The 20,947-nt window shown below is 49.1% G+C and overlaps 1 protein-coding gene and 1 long non-coding RNA gene across 3 annotated transcripts; one reads left to right on the top strand and one right to left on the bottom strand.

Moving 5' to 3' along the window:
• The first annotated feature begins 388 nt into the window (after positions 1 to 388).
• Positions 389 to 2,542, top strand: LOC138920142 (uncharacterized). The gene is made up of 3 exons (XR_011430848.1): positions 389 to 518; positions 712 to 900; positions 1,470 to 2,542. It is a non-coding gene; the product is annotated as an uncharacterized lncRNA (long non-coding RNA).
• A 774-nt stretch (positions 2,543 to 3,316) lies between these two features.
• TUBB1 (tubulin beta 1 class VI) lies at positions 3,317 to 16,346 on the bottom strand. Of its 2 annotated transcripts, none has more exons than XM_023626829.2 (4): positions 16,217 to 16,346; positions 5,435 to 5,543; positions 4,811 to 4,921; positions 3,317 to 4,685 (listed from the first exon to the last, which is right to left on the bottom strand). In XM_023626829.2, the coding sequence occupies exons 3-4, from the start codon at positions 4,869 to 4,871 to the stop codon at positions 3,607 to 3,609; spliced, it is 1,140 nt and encodes a 379-aa protein (XP_023482597.1). In that variant the 5' UTR covers positions 4,872 to 4,921; positions 5,435 to 5,543; positions 16,217 to 16,346; the 3' UTR covers positions 3,317 to 3,606. The 2 variants fall into 2 exon arrangements, with proteins under 2 accessions (XP_023482597.1, XP_023482596.1); XM_023626828.2 differs by lacking the exon at positions 16,217 to 16,346 and adding an exon at positions 9,388 to 9,649.
• Positions 16,347 to 20,947: the final 4,601 nt, after the last annotated feature.

Below are 20,947 nucleotides of genomic sequence, written 5' to 3'. Positions count from 1 at the left end.
CTTAGGGATGCAGAAAACATTTTGAAAATGCCTCAAAATAGAAAGTTCTCTTTTTCATGACTTTAATTGACAAAGTTAGACTGTCACTGAGGCTCTCTGGTTGTCCCTTATCTTTGAATTGCAGAAGTCGTGTCCGAGTAGTGGATGGGCTGTTATCCGCTGCCCTCATCCTCTTGTGTGGGCAGCAGGATCTCTAGGTAGCACTGCTTAGCCAGTAGCCTAAAAGAAAATAGTTACTAAAAGAATAGAGTAGAAGGAGAGCTGTAGTTTAGTGGTAGTCACTTCTTAGTGTGCACATAAAACCTATAGAGGAGAGCTAGTAATTTTAGAATTTAAACACAAAATGCTTTTCACTTTTTTTTATAAATGAATCTTTATATTCTGGGAGCATTTCATAGGAAATGGGGCAGAGCTGTGGAGTAACTATGGAGTTGATGACCAAGCTGAAATTAAAATCTAAGGTTCTTGACCGCAGGTTCCGGGCACCATGATTTCAACAGTTTGGTGGTGTTTGCATGGTGAGTCATTTATTCGTTAAATATTTAGGGATGAAGAATTGTTGCAAGTGTTTTGTCTTGATCCTTCTTTCAAACTTGGAAGGACTTGGCTGAGTAAAACACCGTTGCAAAGTTAACTGCTTGGTTTTAACTTTTTGGAGAGCGGAAAATTAATTAGAACAGGAAATTTTGAAACACTTTTCATCTTCTGCAGCAGGACCAGTGCCCACCACGGTACTTCAGCTTACAAGAACTTATCAGGGCTGCTCAGCAATACAAGGAGGAGCCCAAGAAAATGCCTTTGTTCTCGGCTTCTGGAGATGCCTTCCTGCCCCAGGATGCTTGACCTGTAGCTTTTATTTAATTCTCCGCACAGGACGGACGCAGAAGGAGGAGCCCCAGAGTGAGTGGGAGAGCTGGGACGCTGGGCAGTAGCAGCTTAAGAGCCCCTGAGCCCTTTGCCTCGGGGCTGTTGTCCTGCTGTTTTGAGATCAAGGCACCTCACTTGTCAGTGCTTCATCCCCAAGAGTAAGGTACTAGGAAGCATCTTTCCTTACAGAGACAGGAATAAATTAATCACAAGGCTGTCGGGCCGTTGATACCGGACAAATGAAGTAGCTGATAGGCAAAGGGTTAAATTATTTCCAGACAAGTAATTAGAGATAAGTCGTTTGTTAGGGAGGCAGACAGGCTAATTAGAGGTGAGACTTAGGGACAGGGCTTGTGACATGGAAAGGATGAACTGAATGAAAGACAAATTTATTGTCCGGCAAAGATTCTTTGAGGCTCATTGTGATTAGAAGAAGTCCTGAACTGATACTGTGGAGAGGGAAACTTCCTGCACCCAGCCCTGCTGGGTGACCGCTAGGACTACTGCGTCCAGGTCCCGGGGCCCTGTCACAGCTCGTTGTGGGTATTTCACTAACCAGGTGGGTGATTTTGAGGGCATCATTAATCTCTTCACTCCTGCAGCGTTCTTGTGTGTGAAATGAAGGCATCGGACAAGCTCTAAAATTCTGATCCTACTCTCCGTCTCTGAGAGACCAGTGTCGCCGTAGCAACCATACGGCTAAAGGAATCGGCGCTTCACAATCAGAGGGGACGCATTTCTTTTGGTTTCTAGGGTTTTTTTGTTGTTATTTTTTTTTAATCTATTTCTACCATATGAAAGAGTAGGATGGTGAGATGCATTTTGAAATATTTTTAGCTGCTCGAGTTAATCAGTCTGGGCAGTTAGGCTCCAAGAAAAGGAATTCATTTAGTCTGAAATAAAGCAGTTTAGCCATTTAAAATTGAATTTCTTTGTACTTTAATGATCACTATTGATCAAACGAAAATCTTTACAGTAATATAAATCAGTTTTTTTTAATTAAGGTCTCTAGCCTGCCTTGCATCTATTTAATTGCCTTTTTAGATTTGAGAAGGAAAGTCCTAGAGGAAGCACGTGTATGAATTCTTCCATAATCACAGGTTGTAAGTCTTTTTAGCATCTAAGGAAGTTGTGAACTTCAAACTAAGACTGTAAAGGTGCAGTTTCTTAGTAAACCTTGCTTTGTTCTTAGTGCTTCTTGAAACCAAGTAGAAAGTGTTTAAAACTTTTTAAAAAAATTTTGTAAATAAGAGGCGTATGATACCAGCAGCAAGACTTAATTGTCTCTCAGTACATATTTTAGTTACTTGCTCGTGATGCATATGTGAAAAGAATGAAGTCTCCCAGAATGAGCTGCTGTTATGCACCTGCCTGCTCCCTTCTTACTGCAGATTACAAGAGCAAAGCGGGAGGGCAGAACCCTGCTGCCTGCAAGTAACTTTCCTGCAGTGAGGGTCGGACCCTCTTCCCATTCCCGGCTGTGCATGGATCAAATAGTACAGCTCAGTGGTAATTCTAGAAGGCCATTAAAACCCTTATGGTCCTGGAAGGGATGGCAGTGCTGTATGTCAGAATTAGGTAAACTGTAATTAAGAAGTTATGGATGATTTGATTACGCTCTCGTGTACTTGGTCCTGTTGTAATGTGAGCAGATTAAAATTGTGTAATGGTTAAAGCTGTGTCATCGTGCAAACATTTATGGCAACTTCTGCAAATTAATTTGAACTGTAAAAGTTCCCTAATGAGATGATGTCCTCCGTAACTGAGAAGGACACTGCAGCCGTTGCTGCTTAATTCCTGCGTTTGAATGGTTGCTGGGAGTGCAGTGTGCCCTTCTGAAAGCAGGGGCTCCAGAGCCTTCTCAGAAGGTGACTGCTGAATGGAAGTGAAATGGGCGTTTTGAAATAGCCTTTACAAGGAAAACCAAAGATGATGGTTAATGAATTCCCAGAACCTAACACTAATAGGAAACTTATATAAATATATATGTTAAAAGCTAAACTATTCTAAGATCTTGATTGCTTGTTTTTGTTTTTGATGTTTGGGCCGGATGTTTTTGTGGAGAGGACTGCCACTTTCCTTTCCTCCCTTTTCCCCTCTCCTGTTAGTGTGCTGAAGTGTACACAGGTCTACACCATTTACTAGTGGAAGTTGGCTCACATTTACATTGCTGGGTAGCTCACCACATACCGGTTAGTCACCTGGCTTTTCTGGAAGCTGGCCAGGATGAGAAGGTAGGATCCTGGGCATCATGTGTTACGAGAGAAGCAGAGGTAAGAGTCCTAGCAGCCCCGGGATGCCAAGTAAGGATTCCAGGGTGCTTATCACTGCTGCTAACGAGTTGACAACATCAACAGCGGTGGCCCCCCACACGTCCACACGCATAGTCTTGGGGCCTGGCACAGTGCTATGCATACAGTAAATACCCAATAAACATTCTTAAAGGGAGTGCTTTTTGATAAATTCACTTTACTATTTCAAAACAGTTAGTAGAGTGTGCTTTGAATATCAAACTCTTCAAGGTTAGTAAATGCCAGCAGAAGACCCTAATGCCTATCGGTTATTCCCCGGCCCCCTCCCCCATGGGCCTGTGTGGAAGCTGATGCTGAGCGTGTGGGTCCGGCTCCCTATGCTGCAGTGCGGAATAGGCTCGGGGGTGCTGCAGGGAAACGCTCATCTTAAGAGACACTGTTGTGTAAGTGACTACACCCTGCAGCTTAGGCTCGCAGCGCCTTGTGCTTAATGTTCCTTGTCTTCTGGTTCCATTTCTGCCTCCCCAGTGACCTCTTCATTTTCCTCTAGAACCGCTTTGGCATCTTGAAATTGTTGGTACTCAGATACCAAATCATGGATGTTACTTTCAGCTTCCACAAATTCGTTTACATCCATCCCCTCACTAGTGTACCAGTGCACAAAAGCCTTCCTTCTGAACATAGCAGAGAAATGCTCGGAAACCCTATTGAAGAGCTCTTGGATGGCCGTGTTGTTGCCTATAAAGGTGGCAGCCATGTTCAGCCCCCGGGGTGGGATGTCACAGACAGCCACCTTGACATTGTTAGGGATCCACTCCACAAAGCAACTGCTGTTCCTGGTCTGCACGGTGAGCAGCTGCTCATCCACTTCCCTGGTGGACATCTTGCCCCGGAAGATGCAGGCCACTGTCAGGTAGCGGCCACGGCGGGGGTCGCAGGCAGCCATGGTGTTGCGGGCGTCAAACATCTGCTGGGTGAGCTCGGCCACTGAGAGGGCCCGGTACTGCTGGCTGCCTTGGGCTGTGAGCGGGGCGAAGCCGGGCATGAAGAAGTGCAGGCGGGGGAAGGGTACCATGTTCACCGCCAGCTTGCGCAGGTCTGCGTTGAGCTGCCCTGGGAACCGGAGGGAGGTGGTTATGCCGCTCATGGTCAAGGACACCAGATGGTTGAGGTCGCCATAGGTGGGCGTTGTCAGCTTCAGGGTGCGGAAGCAAATGTCATAGAGGGCCTCGTTGTCGATGCAGAAGCAGGCGTCTGCGTTCTCGATCAGCTGGTGGATGGACAGCACAGCGTTATATGGCTCCACCACCGTGTCGGACACCTTCGGGGAGGGCATGACGCTGAAGGAGTTCATGATGCGGTCCGGGTACTCCTCCCTGATCTTGTTCATGAGCAGAGTGCCCATCCCGGAGCCCGTCCCCCCACCCAGGGAGTGGACGATCTGGAAGCCCTGCAGGCAGTCGCAGTTCTCACTCTCCCTCCTCACGACATCCAGGACAGCTTCCATCAGTTCCGCTCCCTCAGTGTAGTGGCCTTTCGCCCAGTTGTTACCAGCCCCCGAGTTACCTGTGGCAGAAAGCAGTCGTGGTTACCTGGCCCAGAGAAGGCAGGGGGTGTGGGGGTGGAGAGAAAAGGGTACCACTAGGAGGCATCCTCATCTCCTCCTGGTGGAACTTTCCAGAAAAACCTACCATGGATAAAACTGTCTGGTTGAAAGAGAGCTCCCAATTTGCTGGATCGGATGCTATCCATCGTCCCAGGTTCCAGGTCCACCAAGACTGCCCGGGGCACGTATTTTTTACCTGTGTAGAAAAACAGGAAGAGGTCAGCAAATTGTTGTTTTTCTAAAAGTTAATGTTTCATCAAAATAGAACCTTGTGATACTGGTAAAAAAAAAAAACCAAACCGGTATTCTAGAGATCGTCTTTGGTAGAAAGAGATTTGAAATCATATCCTTGACCCCAGCAACAATCACAAATCCGTAAAATACCTTTAAAAATTTTTTCCCTTATTGTCTGTTTTGTTTGTTGTATTACCAATGACAGAGAGTCCTTTCCTATTAGAAATGATTCTGGTTTTTATTTAAAAACTAGAAAGGAAGGTTGGTGCTTAAACTTGCGTTAAGACGCGTGCCCCTGTTCAGTGACTTCTTCACCAGGCCTTGCCCTCAGACGGGGCTTGGGGACCTGTCACTCTCAGAATTCTGCTGCTCTGCCAGGACGTTACTCATGTGACGTTGCAGTCTCATGGGCCCTCCTCTCTCTGACCGTGTTCCCAGGGCTGGTGGCCACTGCTACCAGAGCATGGCATCCTACCGTGGGCCTCGTTGTAGTACACACTGATCCTCTCCAGCTGCAAAGCACAGTCCCCGTGGTAGCTCCCAGCTGAGTCGATCCCATGCTCTTCACCAATCACCTCCCAAAACTGAAAGCAGAAAGAGGGAAGGTCAGTGTCCAGAGGGACCCTGGAAAAGGCCGTGCTGGTGCCAGTGAGCCAGCAGATTGAGCAGAAAGATGGAAAATGAGAGCTTCTGAACCTGCTTCCCTGGGTGGACTTGACTGTCCCTTCCCAAGACATTCTTTTAGGCTCTTTTCCTAAACGCCTGCTCCATGGCCTAATTCATTTTTTGCCTCTGCTAAACATGAATATGAAGACTGCATGTATACCCACCTAACTCCTTAAATAAAATGTCGACACATAAAGTATTAAATCGGATTTTGGTCCTGTTAAATTCAGGCCTTTGTATACATTAAACTGTTGTTTTAGAATTTCACGTCAGACAGCGTATCTCTACTTGTGCTTATGGTGCCTCAAGCTAGGAGAGGATAGATGCCAATAAATGAAAACAGACTGAATTCTTATCTGATTTCACAATAATATCTCCTTTCACTTTGGGGATTTATTTTCACAGTTTTCCAAAAAGCCTACAACAAGGACATGTATGCACCATTTTAAGCTACAAGCGTTTTTGATAATCAGTATGCACACAGTTCAAAATTATGCATAGCTGTTCTCTTGTAACTATTTGAAACATATTACACTTTCAATCACATATACTGTATTTATTAATATAGATATGTACCAGGCTCTTAATATGGAAACAGTTACTGAGATGGCCCCTTTTTATTGCCCTGGAGAAGCACATATTAAAGTGTAATGAAAATATATTCATTTATGTTAAAATCCCCAAGTGTGTTTCCCCAACCATATCTTGTAAATGATAGCCCTGCTCTGGCCATGGTCTTATTAACAAGACTCTATTTTACAGCAAATTACCAGCAGTGTTCAGAGTGTGGAAGAATAAATAAATTTAAGTTCTATGACACAACAAATTAAATGTGTCTTAAAGTTCTTCTGGCCCCAACTAATAAGTAGTCGCTGGGGCTCTAACCATTAGACCACACTAATTCTGGAGTAAGTGCTAAGACCCTATCTAGACCCAGCACTCCCTCTCAAGGTCCTCTCTACATATTATCTTCCACCTTCGGAGCAGTGGGGGCTTGTGCCTCCCAATTCTGTGTGTGTTTTGGTTACAACATCGTATCACTGTGGCACAGAAGGATGACAACTTCTTTTCAAGCAGTAATATTCTTTGCCCTAGGTTTTAAACACCTGCATTAAAAGACCTTAGTTTTTTCACAGCTGCATTATTCACAATAGCCAGAAGTTGGAAACAATCCAAGTGTCCGTTGACAGATAAATGGACAAACAAAATGTGGTCTATCCATAGGATGGACTGTTATTCAGCCTTAAGAAGAAAGGAAATTCTGTCACATGCTACAACATGGATGAACCTTGAAGACATTATGCTAAGTGAAATAAGCCAGTCACAAAAGGACAAATTCTGTATGATCCCACTTATATGAGGTCCCTAGAGCAGTCAGATTCCCAGAACCAGAGAGCAGAATGGTGGTTGGCAGGGATGGGGGAGGGGAGATGGGGAGTCAGTGTTCAACGGGGACAGAGCATCAGCTTTGCAAGATGAAAGGCATTTTGGAGATTGGATGCACAACAATGTGAATATACTTAGCACACTATTGAACTGCTACTGTACACTTAAAAATGGTCAGGACAGGGGCCAGCCCGGGGGCACAGCAGTTAAGTTTGCACGTTCTGATTCAGCGGCACAGGGTTTGCCAGTCCAGATCCCAGGTGTGGACATGGCACCGCTTGGCAAGCATGCTGTGGTAGGCATCCCACATATGAAGTCGAGGAAGATGGGCATGGATATTAGCTCAAGGCCAGTCTTCCTCAGCAAAAAGAGGAGGATTGGCAGCAGATGTTAGCTCAGGACTAATCTTCCTCAAAAAAAAAAAAAAAAAAGGTCAAGACGGTAAATTTCATGCTGTATGTGTTTTACCATAATTTTTAAAAATTTTAAAGACCTTAGTTTTAATGCTGTTCATAGTAGTAAAAGTAATTTCAAAATAGCAAAGAGAACAGTCAGACAGCTGTCCCGCTGCAGGAGCAGGCATCTGACGATTAGGATGGGAAGCTGTGGGCTCTGTCTGTTTTCTTAGTTTCAGCCAATTGAGCTAGATACTTGGTAGAAAAATTTAAGAGGGGAATGGGGAGAAAAATCATTCATCCTCCAGAGGGTATATTTTAATTATTTCTACTACTGGACACAAAAACTTTTAGGTTTCCCTATTTAATTTTCTGTTGCATACTAAATGGAACAGTAATTGATCTTTTTTAACTGTATAACATAAACTGGGAGGGGAGGAAAAGATATCTTACTGATACGGTATAAAAAGTTTCCCAAGGAAACTGGACAGCCACACGCAAAAGAACGAAAGAAGACCATTATCTTTCACCATACACAAAAATTAACTCAAAATGGATTGAAGACTTGATTGCAAGACCTGAAACCATAAAATTCCTAGAATAAAATACAGGCAGTGCACTCTTTGACATCAGTCTTAGAAGGATCTTTTCAAAAACCATCTTTGCTCGGACATGGGAAACAAAAGAAAAAATAAGTGGGATTTCATCAGATTAAAGAGCTTCCACAAGGCAAAGGAAACCAGGAACAAAATGAAAGACAACCCACCAACTAGGAGAAAGTATTTGCAAGTCATGTATCCGACAAGGGGTTCATCTCCAAAATATATAAAGAACTCTCACAACTGAACAACAAAAAAAGACACAACCTAATCAAAAACTGGGCAGAGGATATGAATAGACATTTTTCCAAAGAAGATATACAGATGGCCACTAGGCACATGAAAAGATGTTCAAAAGATGTTCAACATCACTAATCATCAGGAAAATGCAAATCAAAACTACACTAAGATATTGCCTTACACCCGTTAGAATGGCTATAATCACTAAGACTAAAAGTAACAAATGTTGGAGAGGATGTGGAGAAAAGGGAACCCTCATCCACTGCTGGTGGGAATGCAAACTGGTGCAGCCACTATGGAAAACAGTACGGAGATTTCTCAAAAAATTAAAAATAAAAATACCATATGACCCAGCTATCCCACTGCTGGGTATTTATCCAAAGAACTTGAAATCAACAATTCAAAGAGACTTATGCACCCCTATGTTCATTGCAGCATTATTCACAATAGCCAAGATGTGTATGCAACCCAAGTGCCCATCGACTGATGATTGGATAAAGAAGATGTGGTATATATGATGGAATACTACTCAGCCGTAAAAAAGACAAAATCGTCCCATTCGCAACAATGGACCTTGAGGGTATTATGTTAAGAGAAATAAGCCAGACAGAGAAAGACAAACACTTTATGACTTCACTCATATGTGGAATATAAACTAACACACAGACAAAGAGAACACTTTAGTGGTTACGAGGGGGAAGTGGGTTGGGGTGGGCACAAGGGGTGAAGGGGTGCACTTATAGGGTAACTGACAAATAATAATGTACAACTGAAATTTCACGTTATAAACTATTATGACCTCAATTAAAAAGAGTTTCCCAACAAACTTCAGAAAACTGTTTTGAAACAAATTACTGTTTTTAGATATGAAAAGTTTGTTGCTAAGGTGATAAAAGTAAAAATGCTTGACATGTATTATACACATGTAACTGTCGACAAAATCAACATGAACTAAATTAACCCTTTAAGCCTTTACTGTTTCCTGGTCTCTTTAACCAAAGGCACTGTTTTATAAATAAAATATTCAGCAAGTGCATGCACTCCTCTGGGTTCATTGTCTCCCTGCTAACTCAGGGTATTTTCTTAGTTGGTACCCCTGTGAACCGTGGTAAAGCCAGTGCTAGTCATCTGACTTTCCTTACCTTGGCTCCGATCTGGTTACCACACTGGCCGATCTGAATGTGCACGATTTCACGCATCCTGGCTTTGCACCTAAGTGTAGGATCTTCACGGAATCCTCAGACTCGGGGAGAGCCGCCCTTCACTGGTGTGAGCCCAACACAACTCTGGGCGTCGCAGGGATGGGACCAGCAGACCAAGTTATCTTCCCAGTGTGACCCAAGTACGTCCAGCCCCGAGGCCCAGCCCCACCCTTCTGCTCTGTGCCTATCATCCTTGTGGGGTGGGAGGCAGTGGAGGGGGTTGGGGGTCAGGGGGAAAGTTTCCTCTCCCAACACACAATATTGCCTGGTCATTTCCTAGAGTTCAAGGCCAAAGGCTGCTGTCGTGCACAGTGCCTGGAGGGCCAGCACCAGAGGTAGGCTTTGCTGTGGCAGACTCGGGGCACCAGAGCTGGCTCTGGGCTCCCTGCTAGTGAGGCACAAGGTGTGACAACTGAGCCATGGCTCCTAGCTCACTGGGGTGACCAGGACCACCTCCAAAGAACTTCGCCTGTCCAAGCCAGTTGCATTATTAGAAATCGTTTTATTTAAACCCATCACTTGAAGATGAGGCCATGATGTCCCAGAGCATGAAGTGACATCACCACAGTCACACAACCAGTAAGACATCTCCCCATCCTCCCATAAGAACCTGCCATGGCTCCCTTTGTCTTTAGTCGTGTTTCCTAAGGAGTGGTCTGACAAGCACTGGTGGCACTGAAGTGACTTTGGGGGAGACACGGGCAGACAATTTTTATGTTGTATACGCTAATGTTAATAGAAGAAAATAACTGGTATTTATAATAGTAAAATGAAAAGGAAAGAAAGTTTCCTTTTTGAACTTGACCAGAATTACAAAGGTGACGTGATTCGTAGGAGTTTGGGAAACTACAAACGAGAGAAAAACCTAAACTCCACGGCTTGTCATCGAGGCCTTTCCCAACCTGGCCTCAAATTACCTTCCCAGCCCCCTTTGCAGACTTCGGCCCTCAGAAAGCCTGTGCTGTTTGGGTTGTGGCAGATACCTGCACACTGGACCAGCGGCTTCCTGGCTGCACCGGCCCTTTGCCATCGTGCACGCTCACACCGATGTTTACCCTTCCTCTCCCTTAGTGCCAGTTCCCACTCTGCAGGTCATTCTGTCGAGGTCCTGCCCAGCCTTCTGCCCAGGCCTGGGCCTGGCTGCCCCCTTGCGCCCTTCCTGGCTCCTCGCTCCATTGTCCAGAGACTCATTGTTTGCCATTGGTTCCCCTTCCCAGACCGAATGGACTCCCCACTGCATTGCCCTGGCACCCAGCAAGGACTGGCCGCACAGGGTGTTCAGCACACCTCCCTGAGCTCCCAGCACACAACTTCCCAAACCAGCCCCCCATCCATCCCCTCTTAGCCTGCAAGCCTGCCCAGCCCGGCAGCACAGAGCAGAGTGGCCCAACCAACCGCCAGCTTGACATCCTGCCCAGGATGCCCATGACGGGATTTCGTTCTTATGTCCATTTGCCCCACCGCCTGGAGGAGATGCAGATGGAATACCAGATCCGCAGAAGAGGGGAACTGGAGCCCCAGAGAGGAAGCAAGAGCCTGGATTTGGATGAGGGAAAAGCTGGTAAGAGGTGCTGTGTGAGCTCTGGAGGTACAGGCACAGGGCACACACAGAGCAAGGTCTCACTCCTGAAACCCTGGGATGAGGGCAACAGCCCAGGAAGTACTTGCTTCTCAGGGCTTCTCTCTGGCATTTGCCAGGCACCCCAAGGCTGGACCCCCCATTTGCTCAACAGCTTTCAACACATTGGGAGCTGGGGCTATGGGAATGAAGGAGAGATGCGGGCAGCCTGTGAGCTCACAGAGCCCTCCGTGGAGGGGACTGATGTAGGAAGACACCATCCCCCAGGACATGGATCTAAAGGCAGGACAGAACTGTGCTCATACCCAGAGTCCTGGTGTCCTCCCCTCCCTGGCCTCTGACCAGACCAGTGGGCTCACTGAGGGGTCTGCCTGCTGTTGCCCAAGCCCCCTCCTGACGGTCAGCTCCTAAACCCTTTGCACTCTCTACAGGCCTGGTGAGGTCCAAGACACTAGGTCAGGCACATGGGCAGGAAAGTTACTAACAATGGACTTTCTGGGGGTAAATAGCCTCTACTTACTCCCAAAGGAGTTCATCCACAGAGTAAAAGGACCTGAGCCGTACACCAGAGGAAAAAGCTAGAGGTGGGGAAGGACCTTGTCCTACCGGTGCCAGCACCAGGACCGCTCCTGTCCTCCACTGTCTGGTGACCTCACGGGCCACGTGCAACTAAGAGCACTTGTGACCCGGGGTGTCAGGTCCTGGACCAGGAAAAGTTGCTGTTACAGGTGCTACTGGGACAATTGTGGGCATTTGAACGTGTGGACTGGATAATAACATTGCATTCGTGTTATATTTCCTGAATTAGGTCATGGCCCCCGGGTTATGCCAATGGAAATCCTTGCCTTCAGGAGGTACTATGAAGTATCCAAGGGTCAGGAGCCGTCATGCTGGCAACTTACTCTCAGACAGTTGGGCAACAAAAATAACAACGTGATAAACGGAGAGAGAGGTGAGGCAAATGTAGCAAAATGTTAACAACTGGTGAATTTTTCCAAATTTAGCTCAAGATTAGTACTCTTGAACATTTCTCTGTTTGGAATTTTTTTCTACTCAAATCTGAATGGCCACATGAGTCACAGATGCTCCTGGTCCAAACCCCGCAGCCCCTAAAGGTAAAGAGAAGAAGGTGTAAAAGGTAAAAACAAAAGAAATTTGCATGTGCTTAGCCGTATTTTTCACAAAATAAAAAATATACACAGAATGGACTTTCCAGCTTCCGTAGAAGTCACCCCATCCTCCCTCCCTTGGAGCCTCCCTCCCAGCCCTCCGCCCCTTCCTCTCCCCTCTGTCCTCCTCCACCTGCCCTCTCAGCCCTCCCCCAGATGTCAGATTCCTGCAAATCCCCAAGTCGCTGCCCTGAGCCCTCCTGGAGTGGCTGTGATCTTTCCGGGCACTTCCCTGGTCAGAGATGCCCGACCTCCTGTGGCCCCAGCACTTTCGTTGGTGGTTATCACACTCGGTGGTGTTTGCTAATTACTTATATTTATGCCTTATCTCCCTGCCAGCCTGGGAGCTGCTGGTGCCGTTTCACCTCTGAGTGCCCACAGTGCCTGATACACAGCAGGGCCTCAATAAATGTTTGTAGAGCGCATGCCAACAGCTGGGCGAGCTTGAGCAGCTCTGCTCAGAACAGCAAGTTTTCTTAAAACCAACAATGTATTTATTCACGAGTATGTCCTAACAGGGCGGGGGTGGTGGGCATGGTGCCCGAGGACTTTTTCCTCCGTCCACTAAGAGGTGGTCTAAGCTGAAAGTATAAACTGTTCCAAGAAGCCTGGACGTCAGGAATGGATTGTAGAGGGAGTAACCGCAGGAGCTATTACGGGAAGCGGCAGCTGGCAGAGCTGCTGAAGGGGGCCGTGCTGGCCACCACAGGGACCGCTGGGCCGGGCCGGAGGGGCATTTTTGATCTTCCCATGTTTGTTCTCTGCTGTATGAGCAGGATCCAGTGTGTTGGGGTCCCCCAGCTCCGCCCTGGAGCACATTCCTCTCGGTCACCTCAGTTTGCTCAGGGAGGCAAAAGGCCAGGTTTCCAGATGAGCGCGTAAAAGGTTTTTCTGTTAATGGGGCAGTTGGCAGAAAGGGGGGAAAGAGGAATCCTGTTTGCTTTGATTCCCAGCACCACCGGCCGTGTTTGCTCAGTCCTGTGTGTGCTGAGCTTTGGATGCTGCTGGAGGTGGGGGTAGATGCCGGGCAGAGAGATTTTGCGGGTCCTCTGAGCTGAGGTGGGCTGAGCCACTGAGTGGGGCCCACCTCCTCCCCAAACGTGAATTTTCTGAGCTGTGAAACAGGATAATGGTCCCATGTCCCATTATCGTGCTCGCTGAGCACGCTGCAGCCGACCCCCCAACATCCCTCTGCAAAGCAATGTTTTTCAAGTCTGCTTTGCAGGATGGAAGGAGAAGATGTGGCTCACTGCGTACACAGCGCCATTGCTTCCACGCCTGGGTATTGAGCACCTGCTGCGTGTCAGGCTTGATCTAGGAGGGGCACAGAGGCTGTCTATCTGAATTTGAAATGTCTGGGTAGAACAGAGTGCTAGGAAACGCAGTGGGTCTGAAGAGCCATCCCCCCGTGTCACCGCTCTTTGTCCTTATTTATGAAGGTACCTGTTCCCCCGGGGAAAGAGCTCTCCTCTAACTGCCAATTTAGTGAAAACCAGTGAAGCGGTGCATATAGAGTGCCTTTCTCAGACCAGTAGAAGGGTCAATGGCATACCTGACCCACCCAATGGGAAGGCCTTTGCTGCAAAGGCATCTGGGAGTCGGCGCAAGTGTCTGACTTAATGGCCGCGTGGAATGGAGAGGAGCCCCTGCGGCTGAGACACAGGTGATCGGTGTGTGTCCCTTGAGAAGCCAGCGTTAACCCGAGGTCTGTTCTCCTGCCAGGCTGAAGGTGACCCCCCCCCAACCCTGAACTGCGGCAAGTGATAAAAGGTGGCCATCTGTGATGAATGACAAAGTCATTTTCTCCCCCCAGGGAAGGGCTGCGGCGAAGGCAGGTTAACAGGGACCGCGCTCCAGCACAGAGCTTCAGCGAGCATCGCCCGAAAGGGCAGACGGCAGGAGCCAAAGAGTCCCTTAGCAAGCCCAGGAGGTGACGCCGCAGGGCAAGGGGCCTCCTGCCTGGGGACACTGAGGTGATTGGGGACGACCGGCTGGCCCTTAGGTGAAACACTCTCCTCCACAGGCTGTCGCAATAGCGGTCCACAAGGAGAGGCCGTGGGAGAGAGCCTTTTCCTGGATGACGCTTGGGTCTATTATGGGAACAGAACTACGATGATAAGAAAAACCGAGTGTCATCCAGAAACCCCAAATCAGCTGCTTCCAGACTTCCCCCAGGAGATGTCCCCCAGTGGTCAGATGGAGCTGTCCTCACCCTCCCTTCGGCAAATGAAATATAATTAGGAGAAAAACAGAGTGCTCAGAGAATTCATTGATTTCATCCGCCCGATCTTCCACTTCTGAGAGCACTGAAGTTCCCTGAATAACTCAGAGAAGATTGTTGAATTATAGTGTTTGCTTGTGATTCAGAAGCAAAAATTTTTCCAAATGTCTTAGCAAGAAAATGACATCTGAGGGGCCATTATGAGTGACTCAGCGGGTGTGGGAAGATCATCAGATGAACTGAGTTCTACTTTCTTGTACTCTGCTTCGATGTGTGTTCTCTGACTGTAAAAGAAAGTTCCGGGAGGATGAATAAGTAACTAAGTAAGTACAAGCAGAAAGGGACTAGAGGATGTTGCTGGTTTCCACTGAGCCAGGCTGCCCAGCTACACGGAGGAGTTTAGCTCCCTCCCCTCCAGCTGAGATGCTCCATCATACCTGTACCACACTGGAGCCTCGGGCTGCTCTCCATCCCTTTCCAGACTCTAAGCCCACATAGCGTAAAACACTGTGCCACCTCTTTGGGTAAATTGAGAATCAGCACCCTGGGCTGTGGCATCTCTGATTTACAGGAGGAAACGCACACACGCACACCCCACTTCCCCTGAATGGTGATTCTGTGATTCTGAACATGCATGGGGACGTTAACCTTCTCAATTTCATCTCTCCCATCTCCCAAGGTGTGCAGTTCCTGATAAGCAACGTTCTGCAGCAGGAACAGAGATAAGCATAATATGGGGCAGCACCTAGAGCTGAAATCAAACAAAAATATATTCTTCTTCAAGCCCAGTGTTTGTCCAAGAAATCTCTGTTGTATGAGTCTCAGAAATCCATTCGTTTATCCAACAAACATTGGCTGAGTCCTCTCTGGGAGGCTTGGGGGTCCTCAGAGAAGTGAGAAAGATGGGGCCTGCACTCCAGGGACTCAGAGACATGGCAGCACTCGATTCCTGCACTGGCCTTTCCCGAGATCTCTGCCATGGTCTCTCACACATCACCTCATTTAGCCTGCCTTTGAGCTAGGTGATGGCTCTCCCATTAGTAGAAGAAACAGAGGCTCAGAGAGGAAACTGACATGCTCAAGTCCAGTATAACACAGCAGCACCAGAGATGGGTCACGGCTCTTTGGACCCCTATGTCTAGGGGTACAATTTGAAGTGACAAGAGGTTGGCTAGCCAGACAGCCTCCAGCTAGGCATCTGAGCAGCCTCAACTGCTCATCTCACCTTCCTCCTCATCTCTGGTCCATAACTGGGTCCTGCCAGCCCTCCCCCCGATAGAGAGCCCCCCATATCCACTCAGCATCTCTGCAGAAGCGTCCCTAAGCCATCACTAGCTCTCCTGTCCACAACCACAATAGCCCCTAACTGACCGCTACTCTTGACTTCTTCCATTTCATCCTCCCCTCCGCCAACGGAGGACCTTATAAAACATCAATCAGATCGCGCCCGCTGCCCTCCTGGAAACAAACCGCAACCACAGCAAAACCAACACTCTTACCACAGCCCACCTGTCGTTCAGCTCCCTGATGGGAGAACACCTGCAGGGGTCCAGGGAGGGAGCTGAGCGAGACTGAGATACAGGCCTACCTTGAGGAGGGAGGGACAAAGGAGAGGCAGCCTGTGGGAAGCATGGCCTTGGGTTGCAGAGTGCGGCTGCAGCGCTCTCTCCTGCCTGGAGGTCTGAGAGGCCACCTATGAGCTCTCCAGTGACCTCGTCCTGCCACCACTTTGCCAGCCATCTCTGCTGCCACACTTCCCACAGCCCTTTCCAGTTGATCACAGCTACCAAGCGTGCTTACATCTCAAGGCCTTTGCATACACTCTTCCTTCTGCTTAAAAAGTCCAGCACTTTCCATGGTGTGTCCTCATCATTCAATCCAACTCACATGGATGGCCAAGAGAGCTGTCCCAGACGACACTCCTCAGAGGGCCCCCGGCTCTGGCACGCCCCATTTTATCCTTTTCCAAGCACTTTCTACTTCCGGAGGAGTTTGCTGACTGCCTGACTTCAGAGACAAGAGACCAGAGCAGGCGAATGAGCAAGGCCCCTCCGAGAGAGTCCTTGGGTCAGCTCCAGGGTGAGCTGTGGCCGGCGTGTTCTGAAGGTGATGCCAACAGGCCAACCTCACGAATATGACCCCGGGGAGCCGTGTTCCCTCCTGAGCAAGTGTGGGCAGCCAAGGGTGTGGTGATGATGGCAGTTGGGGACAGCGGCAGGGTCAATGGCATACCTGACCCACCCCATGGGAAGGCCTTCGCTGCAAAGGCATCTGGGAGTTGGCACAAGTGTCTGACTTAATGGCCGTGTGGAATGGAGAGGAGCCCCTGCGGCTGGCAAGGAAGCCGTGGTGCCCTGCAAAGCCAGCCTTGCCTCCCCTCCTTGTCAGCATCCATGCAAACAAATGCTGTATCCAGGATGTGGCAAAACTCAGGAATGTAGAGTAATAGGAAATGTCTACAGCTTGCCAGGCAGGAGCCAGAAAACATGGTACAAAGGAAGAAGGAAAGAGACGACCGTGAGGCAATTCCACAGACAGAAGAAGCTCCTCCTGTCTTCTTCTCCTCCAGTTTAGGAGGCCGAACTTAAAGTGTGCACGGTATTGATGGGGATGAAGAGAAAAATCAACCTAATTTTTAGAAATGAATAGGCTTTTGTGTCATGGCCTTGGGTGGGTGCACTTTATGGGGTGAAAAACAGCAAAAGGGACTAGTTTCAACTGCCACCTGGGAACCTCGTGGGGAGTAGAGGTCTCCGGCCCTCTCTAGAGCCTGAGTCTGCCCACCTGTAAAATGGGGCAATGCCATCTGACCCCACTGCACAGGTTGTGCCAAGGAACAAATGAGGACAGACACTGCCTAGACTGGAGAGTCTTCTAGAATGTCACTGTCTCTGCCTTTAAGCACCACCGGGGAGCAGGTATGACTCAGTTCCATGAAAGGAAGAAAAGCCCAGGGCACTTGGGTGGCTTCCAGGTGGAGAACTTTGCAGTGGCTTCAGGGGAGACTCCGAGTCTCGAGGGCCCACTGGATGCGCGCCAGACTGGATGGCGGAGCTCGCAGCAGCTTACATACGAGGCAGCTGCTAGAGCCAAGCTCAGGGGAGGAAGGCCTCAGAGGTAAGCTGGTCGCAGGGCCTTGCCCTGAGCCTCCTCCATTCCAGGCCAGAGGAGGAGATGAGTCATTAGCCACAAAATTCCCTCACAGGCACGCATGGTGGTATCAGAAAGGGACACAGCTTTCAGGTTGGTGAAGGCCCCAAAGCTGCTGCCCAGCTGCGTCTGCTTTAACGAGAGACAAGCAGGCGGCTGGGGGGCGGCCGGTCCATCAGGTTCTTTCGTGCATCGTCCCTCTTCCTTAGTCCCAGTGGCCTGTTAAGTCTATCCACGCTCCCTTCAGACAGCTCCTGGGGCCAGCCACCCTTCACCAATAGCAGAGCATGCCACCTCCGCTCTGACCACGTGCTGTGGACCAAAATTTGGGTTTGGTTGGGTCCAGGGCAGGCCCCTCAACAGAACATGTGTAGGAACCTGTGCTGAAAGGGACCCCATGCACAGTCACAGTAAACCCTGAAGTGACGCGGCCAGCCCACCTCTCAGAGCGGTCAGCTGGGCAGACACATATCCACTGACCACAGCCAAGTTCAGAGGTGAAGGGAGGGCCCCAGGTCTGTTTGACCCGCCACGGGGGCTGAAGAGGCAGAGCGAGTCACACCAGACCTCACTTCTTCTTGCCTTGAAAGTTGTGGTTTCAAATGTCTGGCTGCCTCCCCTCTTCCTGCAGACCAAGTTGCTTCTATGTCAGAGAAATGCTGCTGTGCCACAGCTTGTCAACTCTGGATGTCCTATTCCTTACCAGCCTGAAAATATCACCTTCCCTCTCTTTTAATGCATTTCACAGGGATGAATGGTGCCTGACTTCCCACTGTCTGTCTGACCCTTGCTGGAGGCCTCGCTCCAGAATTTGCAGGGCCTGGAGTAAAATGAAAATGTGGGCCCTTGCACAGCCCAGCATCACACCAGGCGCGGGGCCCTCTGAGCTCGAGGCCCCGTGTGACTGCAGGGGTCACATGCCCGAGAAGCTGGCCCTGCCTGTCCTAACTCCCTCTAAACAAGGCAAAGCTTCCCTGAGAATCCCAGGGCGTCTTCAGAGCATCCCGGTCTCCCAACGCTACATGCACAGAAAAGCTTGGGTTCAGCGCCTTTTCACCGCATATCGGGGATGAGGCCGGGACCTCCGGGCCCAGCCATCAGAGGGAAGGCCTCGCGCCAGGGCCCCCTCCCAGCCTCAGGTTTCCCACGTCGTAACACGTAGGGTCGGACTATGCACCTTCTGGGTCCTGACAGTCTATGCGTACTCGGAGGTCCCCACAAGATTTGCCACCCTGCAATACTGTGACCACTCTGGTCATTCTTCACCAACATGAGCTTTTAGCCTTTTCCTTAGAGGAGACCAAAAACCCACCTCTTCAGAAGACGCTGCCTGGAGGCCATCACAGGGACAATCCTGCAGGGCTTCTCCTCACACAGAGCTTAGCCATGCAGGAGAGAGTGGACGTGGGAAGAGGAAGTCTCGGCTGGCAACTCCCTTCAAAGCCACACCGTCTACACCCAGAGTGAAGCTCTGAGGCCAGGCCCAGGACCCCTGTTGGGGCAAACCAGTCCCCACAGCTCAAACCTGAGTGTTTTCTCACAGGCTCAGGTGGCAGCTGCGTCCCACACCCATCCGCCTCCTAACAGTGCATTGACCCTGAGGGTGTCCAGCAGCCGACTTCCCGAGAAGATAAAAGACACATCAGTGGACAGAGCCCGTGTCTGCACCTTACCTCAGCGATGGCTTTTTTTTTTTTTTTTTTTTTTGAGGAAAATTAGCCCTGAGCTAACTATTGCCAATCCTCCTCTCTTTGCTGAGGAAGACTGGCCCTGAGCTAACATCCATGCCCACCTTCCTCTACTTTATACATGGGACGCCTACCTCAGCATGGCTTTTGCCAAGCGGCGCCATGTCCACACCCAGGATCCAAACCGGTGAACCTGGGGCTGCTGAGAAGCGGAACGTGTGAGCTTAACTTCTGCACCACTAGGCCAGCCCCAGCAATAGCTTTTTAAGAACAAGACCAAAACTCCTGGGCTGATAAAGCAGTACCAGGCCTTCGCCTCTGAGACCTTGCTCTGCTCTGACAGGCACTGCCAGACAGACTTCCCAGCCCTGCTAGGATTCTGTGGTCACCTCAGCCCTTCCAATGGGGGTCATGGAAAGTGCTGGAAGTCAAGGTGATGTGGATTAAGGCTGCCCCAGGTAGAGAAGCCCACGGTGACCTGGCCTACATGCCAAACTATATGACACGGTGGATTTTTATGGTGTGGATTGAGGCTGCCCCAGGGACAGAAGCCCAGGGCATCCTCGCCTACATGCCGATCTATATGACCAGATTCGTATCTAAAGTTATACAACCGCACGATAACCAGACCCCATCTGCACTGAAATCATTTATTGACTTTTTACATCATCTTTTCTCTTTTCCAGTAAAAATAAGTCATGTACCTGTGCCTTATAAATTTAGCTCTAACCCTCAACTCAGGGCAGCAGCAGGAGCTCTGACTGCCCATGGGTCCTGTCCCCATGCAGCAGCGGCAGCAGCTCTGACTGCCCATGGGTCCTGTCCCCATGCAGCAGCAGGAGCTCTGACTGCCCATGGATCCTGTCCCCATGCAGCAGCGGCAGCAGCTCTGACTGTCCATGGGTCCTGTCCCCATGCTATTCCGTACTATTCTCTAAATAAAAGAGCACCACTGCCAGACCTTGAGAGTCCAAGAAATCTTTCTTTCGACTCTTCGGCTTGCCGTCCCCACGTCATTTCTGATGGCCTGAATGGGGAACTTACTTCATCGGCTTGTGAGCTTGAGTTCTGGTAAGTGCCCTTTTCTTCCTTGTGCCTTTCTCTTTTTCGAGGCTGGATCTAAATTCACTTCTCCATCGGGAACTTTCTTGGACAGCTGTATGAATCCATGTTTGCTGCCCATGGCTACTCTATGGGGCAAATCATGGCATTCAGCTCGAAGAGAATCAGTACCTTAAGCCTCAGGGTGATGTAGAATGAATTAATCCATTCTTTCCTGACTCTATCTCTAATATGTAAATTTTACATGGGCACGGGTCGGCCACTTAAGTCATTAGGACGGTCGCCAATCTCCAAGACTCCCGTGGAAGGTTTCACTTCCTAAGGCTGGATTGGGATCCCTCCCTCTGGCTCCTGACCACTCTCCAAACTGCAGGAAAGTCCCAATCGGGACTCCAGTTCAAGGAAAGTACCAAACTCTAACCTTTGGTGGAGTATGGGAACCCCTTCTTGGGAGAATGGCTCCAGGATGCAATTGGGTAGAATGTCCCCCAGACTGGTGGAAAATTCCTCACTGTTTTTCTCTATCCTTTTCCCTTGGGAACCATTCACCAGGCACCTATTACTGCCAGGCAGAATAGGGAAGATGTTCAAGGGATGCCACCATCATCCCTTGCTACAGGAATCCCAATGG

Source organism: Equus caballus, chromosome 22 (genome assembly GCF_041296265.1).
Source record: "Equus caballus isolate H_3958 breed thoroughbred chromosome 22, TB-T2T, whole genome shotgun sequence".
NCBI classification, from domain to species: Eukaryota; Metazoa; Chordata; class Mammalia; order Perissodactyla; family Equidae; genus Equus; species Equus caballus.
The sequence above is the reverse complement of the archived record's forward strand: the minus strand, read 5'-3'. Positions and strand labels throughout refer to the sequence as shown.